General features: G+C 34.3%; 1 protein-coding gene across 1 annotated transcript in view; it reads left to right on the top strand.

Annotated features, from left to right (window-relative positions):
- VWA3B (von Willebrand factor A domain containing 3B) overlaps positions 1-9,454 on the top strand; it is a 175,609-nt gene that overhangs the window by 1,828 nt on the left and 164,327 nt on the right. The window contains exon 2 of the mRNA XM_081832306.1: positions 8,479-8,573. Within this exon, the coding sequence (XP_081688432.1) occupies positions 8,479-8,573 (95 nt within the window). The remainder of the gene's footprint in view (positions 1-8,478; positions 8,574-9,454) is intronic.

Genomic DNA, 9,454 nt, shown 5'->3' with positions numbered 1-9,454 from the left:
CTGAAACCCTCAGATTGTTTCCTGGAGTCCATAGTCTCTCATGGTTCATCTCCCCCTCTGATTTCCCCCACTTCAGTTTTCCCTTCCTTCCACTAATGTCCTCCGTGCTATTCCTTATGTTCCACATATGAGTGAAACCATGTGATAATTGTCTTTCTCTGCTTGACTTATTTCACTTAGCATAATCCCCTCCAGTTCCGTCCATATCGATGCAAATGGTAGGTATTCATCCTTTCTGATGGCTGAGTAATATTCCATTGTATATATGAACCACATCTTTATCCATTCATCTGCTGAAGGGCATCATGGCTCCTTTTACAGTTTGGCTATTGTGGACATTGCTGCTATGAACATTGGGGTGCATGTGCACTGTCTTTTCACTACATCTGTGTCTTTGGGGTAAATACCCAGAAGTGAAATTGCTGGGTCATAGGGTAGCTCTATTTTTAACTCTTGTCATGTTCTGATGGTGCTTTTATATGGGTGGTACTATTTCTTCTTTAAATGTTTGATGGAATTCACTAGTGAAACTTACCTGAGCCTGGAGTTGTGTTTGTAGGAAAAGTTTGATAAGAAATTCTGTTCTGTAATAGGCATAGAGATTTTCTGTTTCATCATGCCAATTTTGGAAAGTTATGTTTTTCAAGGAATTTGTCCATTTCATCAATGTTTTCTAATGTATTGACAAAACATGTTTCATAATATTCCCTTAACATTTTTTAATACCTGTAGAATCTAAAGATGTTCCCTCTTTCATTTCAGATATAATTTGTGTTTTTTTTTTCTCATTTCTTTCCTGATAAGTCTTTTTCAGGGTATATCATAACTCTTCAAAGAACCAAATTTTGGGTTTTTTTTTTTCCTGTTCTTTGTTTTCTATTTCATTGATATCTGCTTCGACCTTTATTATTTATTTTCTTCGACTTACTTTGAGTTTAATTTACATTTCTTTTTCTAGCTTAAAGTGGAAACTTAGATAATTGATTTTAAGCCTTTCTTCTCTTCTCATATAGTCATTTAAAATTCCTCTAAGCATTGCTTTAGCTGAATCCAAATCTTGATAGGTAATATTTTCATTGTCATTGAGTTCAGAATATTTTTTTCTCTTGGGACTTTTTTCTTTGATTCATTTTTAAGAGAAATGTTTAACTTGTAAATATTTTAGGATTTTAAAGGAATCCTTGTTATCTAATTTACTGCTATTTATGTCAGAAAACATAGCCTGTAACACTTTCATCTTTTGAAATGTGCTGATATTTGTGTTATGTCCCAGCATGTATCTTGGTGCACATTTCATGTACACTTGAAAAGAATGTGTATTCTGCAGTTGTTAGATAGTATTCATAGATGTTCATTAGTTCACGATGGTTGGTTTTATTCTATTATAGAAATGTGCAGTGTCTTTAGAGATTTTTTTGCCTAGTGGCTTTGTCCATTTCTCCCTATAGTTCTATCAGTTTTATTCATGTAGTTTGAAACGCTAAATACATACACATTTAGGATTGTCATAGCTTTCTGATGAATTAAATGTCCATCTCTGCCTCAGATGGTAGTCCTCGTTTTGACGTTTACTTTGATATTGATACAACCACTACAGCTTTCTTATCCTTCATTTGCACGGGGCATATGTTTTCAGTCTTTTGCTTTCAAACTATTTGTAGTCTCTCTATTTAAGGAGTGCCTCTTTAAGCCATTCTCATAATCTCTGTCTTTTAATTGTAGTGTTTGGTTCTCTACATTTAATGTAATAATTGATGCAGTTAGAGTTAGGTATGCCATTTTACTATTTGTCTTACCTTTTTCTTTCCTCTGTTTCTCATTTCCTGCCTTCTTTTGGGTAAATTGAATATTTTTTAATATTTCATTTCATCCCATTTAAACTTCAGTAGGCTTTTTAGGTATGCCTTTTTGCATTATGTTTTCAGTGGTTGCTCTAGTGATTATATCCTTGTCACAGTCTGCTAAAAATTAGCTTTGTACTACATCATTTAAGATGTAAGAATCTTGCAGCAGTATAACTCCACTTAGCCCCACTCCTGTCCTTGGTATTATTGTTTTAATGTATTTTATTTTATATACATCATAAATCTTACAAGCCAGTGTTATAATTACTGCTTTAAAAAGTCATTTGTCTTATAAAGAAACTGAGTGGGAAAAAATAGCATTTTACAATCCACATATTTACTATTTATAATATTCATCCTTCCTGTAAGACTTACAGTTCCATCTGGTGTTTGTTTCTAAAGAATTTCTTTTAAGCATTTCTTGTAGTGCAGGTCCTGCGAGTGGATGGATTTTCTTAGTTTTTGTTTATCTGATTTTGTTTTTTGGATGATTGGTTGATACTTTTTTTTTTGGAGAGAGAGAGCGCGCGAGTGCGCATGTGCGTGCTCATGCATGTACTTGTGCCATGCTAGGGGAGGGGCAAAGGGAGAGGGAGATAGAGAATACCAAGCAGTCTACACCCAGTGCAGAGCCCGATGTGGGGCTCGATCCCACAACCTTGAGATCATGACCTGAGCCAAAATCAAGAGTCAGACACCTAACCAGCTGAGCCACCCAGATGCCCCATTGGTTGATACTTTCTATCCTGAAATAATGATAGCTTTATAGGAAGTTGCAAAGATAATATAGACAGATCCCAAATACCCTTCCCTGAGTTTCTCGTAATGGTTATATCTTATAAAGTTAGAGTATAATATCAAATCCAGGAATTTGACGTTGATGCACTGTATGTGAATAATTCTGTGTAATTTTACCACTTGTGTAGATTTGTGTAACCATCACCACAATCAAGATACATAACTGTTTATCACCACAAAGATCTCCCTTGTGCTACCCCATTATAGTCGTACAGATACCCTACCCCCAATATCCTTAACTCCTGGGAATCACCAGTCTCTTTTCTATCTCTAATTTTCTCATGTAGAGAATGTTTATATAAATGGAATCATGTAGTATGTGACCTTTTGAGATTGACATTTTTTCATTTGGTATTATTTCTTTGAGGTTCATCCAAGTTGTTGCATATAACAATGGTTTGTTTCTTTTTATTGCTGTAGTATTCCAGAATATGAATGTACCACTGTTTGTTTAGCCAGTCACCATTAAAGACATCTGGGTAGTTTCCAGTTTGGCCCATTACAAATAAGTCTGCTATGAGCAGTTGTTTACAGGTTTTTGCGTGACCATAAGTTTTCCTTTCTCTGGGATAAATGCTCAGGAATGTAATTGCTGTGTGGTAAGTGTGTGTTTATTTTTTGTTTTGTTTAGTTTTATTTTGTCTTGTTAAGAAACTGCTAAACTTTTCCAGGGTAGCTGTATTATTCACTTCAGTAATATATGAGAGAGACAGTTTCTCCACATCATCACCAGCATTTGGTATTGTCACCATTTAAAAGTTTTAGCTGTTCTAATAGTTGTGTAGTGATATTTCGCTGTGGTTTTAGTCTGTATTTCCCTAATATCTAGTTTTGTTGAACATCTTTTCATGTGCCTATTCTGTATATTATCTTTGGCAAAATGAATGTTTCTTCATGTCTTCTGATCATTTTCTAATTAAATTTTTTCAATGTTGAGTTTTGAGAGCTCATTATATATTCTAGATATGAGTCCTTTGTCACGTATGTGGCTTGCAGATATATTTTCTTAGTCTGTAGCTCACCTTTTCATCCTCTTAAGAGAGTTTCTCAGAGCAAAAGTTTTAAATTTTGGTGACTTTATTGATTTATCTATTATTTTCTTATATGGATCTTGCTAATTCTCAAAGACTTTCTCCTATATTTTTACTAAAAGTTTTATAGTTTTACACCTTATATTTAGCCCATGATCAATTTGAGTTACTTTCTGTATAAGTTTCATTTTTGGATTCTGGATATCCAGTTGCTCCAGCACTTTTATTTAAAATCAAAATGAAAAGCTTTTGTACAGTGAAGGAAATCATCAACAAAGAGACACCTATTGAATGGGAGAAGGTATTTGCAAATAATATATCCAAAGTATATAAAGGGCGTACACAACTCAACACCAAAAAAACACAAACAACCTGATTTAAAAATGGGCAGGGGACCTGAATAGACATTTTTCCAAAGAAGACATCCAGATGGGCAATAGACTCATGAAAAGTTGCTCAACATCACTCATCATCAGGGAAATGCCAATCAAAACCAAATGAGATATCACTTCACACCTGTCAGGATGGCTAAAGTAAAAAATGCAAGAAATAACAAATGTTGGTGAAGATGTACAGAAGAAGGAATCCTTGTACACTTGTGGTGGGAATGAAAACTGGTGCAGCCACTGTGGAAAACAATGTGGAGGTTCCTCAAAAAATTAAAAATAGAACTACCATATGATCCAGTAATTCTACTACTCTGTATTTACTCCAAGAAAAGGAAAACACTAATTTGAAAAGATTTGCACCCCTATGTTTATTACAGCATTATTTACAATAGCCAAGGTATGGAAGCAACCTAAGTGTCCATTGATAGACTAATGGATAAGGAAGATGTGGTATATATATATACAATGGACTATTATGGCTCCATAAAAAGGATGAGATCTTATCATTTGCAACAATAAGGATAGACCTAGAGGGTATTATGATAAGTAAAATAAATCAGACTGAGAAGGATAAATACTATATGATTTTATTCATGTGGAATCTAAAAAACAAAGCAAATGAAGAAAACAAACAAAAAGCAGAGTCAGACCTATGCAGAGGACCTATGTTGGTTGCCAGAGTTGGGGTGGAGTGGAGGACATAGGATTCCCGTTATGGAATGAATAAATCACAGGAATAAAAGGCACAGCAAAGGGAATATAGCCAAGTATAGTGACATAGTGTAGCTACACTTTACGGGGAGCATATATTGTTTTGAGAAGTTGAATCACTATGTTGTACACCTGAAACCAATGTAGCATTGTATGTCAGCTGTATGAAAATTTAAAAAAATGAAATAATAAAATCAAAGACTGTCCTTTCTGTTTTGAATTGCTTTTGCATTTTTGTTAAAAATTAGGTGGTTGTACTTGTATGGGGCTATTTCTGGATTCTCTATTTTGTTTTATTTGTCGGTGTGTCTGTCTCTCTACCAATACCATACAGTCTAGATTACTATAACTGTGTAATGTCTTGAAATGGGCAGACTGATTTCTCCAGTTTAATCTTTTTCAAAATTGTTTTAGATGTAATTTCTTTGCCTTTTCATATAAATTTTAGAATAACCATGTCTGTGTCTACAAAAATATTGCTGGGATTTTGCTGAAATTGCATTAAACCTGTGTGTCAATTTAAGTAGAATTGACATCTTTACTATGTTGAGTTTTCCAGTCCGTAAATATGGAATACCTTTCCATCTATTTACATCTTTGATTTATTTCATCAGCTGTTGTAATTTTCAATATACAAGTCTTGCACATGTTTTGCATTTTGTTTTTCTAAGCAATTGTTAATGATTTTGTGTTTTTAATTTTGGTTTCCACATGTTCACTGCTAGTATATAGAAATATGGCTAATTTTTTTATGAGGATCTTCTATCCTGTGACCTTATTGAACTCACTAGTTCTAAGGATTTTTTTGTTGCTTTTGATTCCTTGGGATTTCTTGGTAGACCATCATGTCCTCTCCAGATAGGGAAAGTTTTCACTCTTCCTTTTGATGTATGCCTTGTATTTCCTTGTCTTACCATGTGCTGGCTGGCTAGAACTTTCAGTACCATGTTGAACAGCAATGGTGAGAGTGGACATCTTTACCTCATATCAGATCTTCAGGGAAAGTTTCAATCTTTTACCACTAACTATAATGTTAGCTGTAAGTTTTTTATAGAATTAAAAAAAATCAAGTTGAGGAAGGTCCCTTATATTCCTAATGTGCTGAGAAATTTTACCATGAATGGGTATTGAAGTTTTCTGTGTCAATTGAAAGGATCATGTGATTTTTTTTCTTCCCTAGGCTGTTAATTTGGTTGATTATATTGATTGGTTTTTGAATATTGAGCCAATATAGCTAATACATTTTTGCACATGTAATCATAAAGGATATTAGTCTGTGGTTTTCTCTTTTTTTATACTGCCTTTGTCTGGTTTTGGTATCAGGGTAATATTGGCTTCATAGAATGAGTTGGGAAATGTTCCCTTGTCTTCTGTTTTCTGGAAAATATGTAGAATTTTAATTATTTCTTTTTTATTATTATTATGTTATTTAATCACCATACATTACATCATTAGTTTTTGATGTAGTGTTCCATGATTCATTGTTTGCGTATAACACCCAGTACTCCATGCAGAACGTGCCCTCTTTAATACCCATCACCAGGCTAACCCATCCTCCCACCCCCCTCCCCTCTAGAACCCTCAGTTTGTTTTTCAGAGTCCATCGTCTCTCATGGTTCATCTCCCCGAATTTTAATTATTTCTTATATGTTTGGTAGAGTTCTCCAGAGAACCTATCCAGTCCTGGGGATTTCTGTTTGAGAAGTTTTTAATTATAAATTCATTTCCTTATTAGGTATAATCTATTTCATATTAAGAAAGTTGTGGTAGTTTGTGTTTTTTGTGGAATTCATTCATTTCATCTAAGTTGTGTACTATATGTGTGTGGAGTTGGTTATAGTATTCCATTATTCTTTTGATGTCTGAAAGGTCTTTTTTTTTCTGTTTCATTCCTGGTATCAGTAATTCATGTCTTCTCTCCTTTTACTTTTGTCAATTTTATTAATCTTATTAACATACCAGCTTTTTATTTAATCGATTTTCTTTATTGCCTTCCTGTGTTCAATTTTCTTGGTTTCTGTTTTGGTGTTTATTATGTATTTCCTTCTGCTTACTTTGGATTTGTTTTGCTATTCTTTTTTACTTTCTTCATATGGGAACTTAGATTATTGACTTGTGACTTTTCATTTCTTCTTATATAAGCATTGCTTAAGCTGTGTTCCTCACATTTTTTATAGGTTGTATTATCATTTTCATTCAGTTTAAAGTATTTTTTAAATTTCTGTTGTACTTCCTTTTTGACCCATGGATTTTTCAGAAGCATGTTATTTACTTTCCAAGAATTTGGACATTTTCTTGTTATCTTTTTGTTACTGATTTCTAGTTTGTTTCCATTGTGGACAGAGAACATACTCTGGTTTTAGTTCTTTTAAATTTTTTGAGTTTTTTTTTTTTAATAGCCATGGATATGACTTGTCTTGGTGTATATTCTGTGCTTGTAAAAGAATGTGTATTCTTCTGTTGTTGTGTAGATTTTTCTATAAATGTCAATTAAATCCTGTTTGTTGATGGTGGTGTTGAGTATCATTGCTGACTTTTTGTCTAGTTATTCTATCAATTGTTGAGAGAGCAGTATTGAAATCTCCAATTAGAGTTGTGAGTTTGTCTTTTTTTTCCTTTCAGTTCCATCAGTTTTTGCTTAAGATATTTGCAGTCTATTTTTTGTGCATACACATTTAGGATTGCTATGTCTTCCTGGTGGGTTGACACAAATTTGTATAATGTTCTGCTCTATCCCTAGTAATAGTCTTTGCTCTTTAGTTTACTTTTCTGATATTAATATAGTCAATCTGCTTTCTTTTTATTTAATACTTAAATGGTATCTTTTTTCATTCTTACACTCTTAGCTTATATATGTCTTTATGTTTGAGGCAAGTTTCTTGTAGATACCCTATTGTTGGGTCATTATTTTAAATCCTCTTTGCAATCACTAATTTTTTCTCTGTTTTTAAATTTATTAGGTATTTATTTTAATTCCAGTATAGTTAATGTACAGTGTTATCTTAGTTTCAGTTATACAGTATAGTGATTTGATAATTCCATACATCACCCGGTATTCATCATGACAAGTACAGTCCTTAATCCCCATTGCCTATTTCACCCATTCCCCCACCCACCTACCCTCAGATAATCACCAGTTTGTTCTCTATGGTTAAGAGTCTGTTTCTTGGTTTGTCTCTCCTTTTTTTTTTCTTTGCTTGTTTCTTAAATTCTACATATGAGTGAAATCATATGGCATTCAGCCATAAAAAAGAATGAAATCTTGCCATTTACAATGACATGGATGGAGCTAGAGAGTATAATGCTAAGTGAAATAAGTCAGTCAGAGAAAGCCAATCACTATCTTTTAATTGTTTTACTCAGGCCATTTACATTTAATGTAATTATTAATTTGTTAGGGCTTAGACCACATATTGCCTTTTTGACCTTTGCCTTAATCATTGTGGACAAAAGAACCAGGAGACCAAGAAACAAACCTTGTTTTTCCTCTCCGTGTGTTTGTGCATTAAAGGATTATGCATGTCATAAATAGTTAGCTTATATAATAGCACCTAGAAACACCTCATTTAGGACAGAATACCAAGCATCATAGATTTTTGGTGTCACTGGGGATATAATTTGAATGGTGTCAGAGAAGAACATTTTGAAATAAAAATAAACATTGATAATGCACCATTTTGACTACTTTTCTTTATAAAAATGCAGATTATGTGACTTCTCTGGGGAGACTTGTGGCTTCCCGGTATGCTGATGGCCTGTTTCCACAGTTCTACAGACCCGAAGATGGCAGAGTATACAACGTAAGTCGTAAGTCGGAGTTCCCTTGATGGACAGGCCCTATGACATGCTTCTAGGTCTGGGAGTGGCCTATGTGGAGAGGCGCACACTGCTTCCTATTGATGCAGTGGATCCAAGGCCTTATCAGGACTAGAGGCTATCTTGTGACAGTGTGAAGAGTGCTGAAAGTTACGGCTTAGGACCTGGGAAGGGAAGCACTTGACCTGTTAGAGATGAGTGCATGAAGCTGTTGACCAGAAAGTAAAAACCTTTGCATATCAGTACCTTGTTTTTCCTTGAAAATAAAGAAGAAGAGTAGTATGACCAAGGTTAGCACACAAGCAAGAGCAGCTGCTGACCTGACAAATGCCCTGGGAATAGAGGGCCACTTCTACATGTAGTCATGGACAGAGCAAGCGGCACCTGTTACTGGAGTCCTGAATTCCGACAATTCAGTACGTGACTCGTGTACCCCCATAAGGTGTCTGGCCCTGCACATACCCTGGCCCACCACAGGGAGCTCACAAAGGTGCATGTCCCATCAAATCACTTTATGGATATTTGTTTGTGTCAGTGCACATCTATGTACCACCTGGACTGTTACTTCTAAATATTGAAAAAGTTTAGGAGTGCCTGGTTGGCTTAGTTGGTAGAACATGCGACTCTTGATCTCAGAGTTGTAAGTTCAAGCCCCACGTTGGGTGTAGAGATGACTTAAAAATTTAAATCTTAAAAAAAGTTTAAATTACTTTTTAAACTTAGTCTGGTTCTAAGCAATAATATCCATAGAATCTTGAGTTTGGTGTGCTCAATATATATATATTTTTAAATTTTATTATGTTATGTTAGTCACCATACAATACATCATTAGTTTTTGATGTAGTGATCCACGATCCATTGTTTT

This window comes from Leptonychotes weddellii, chromosome 10 (genome assembly GCF_054177405.1).
Source record: "Leptonychotes weddellii isolate Sample4059 chromosome 10, ASM5417740v2, whole genome shotgun sequence".
NCBI classification, from domain to species: domain Eukaryota; kingdom Metazoa; phylum Chordata; class Mammalia; order Carnivora; family Phocidae; genus Leptonychotes; species Leptonychotes weddellii.
Note: the sequence above shows the minus strand (reverse complement) of the source record. Positions and strands in the feature narration are given on the sequence as shown.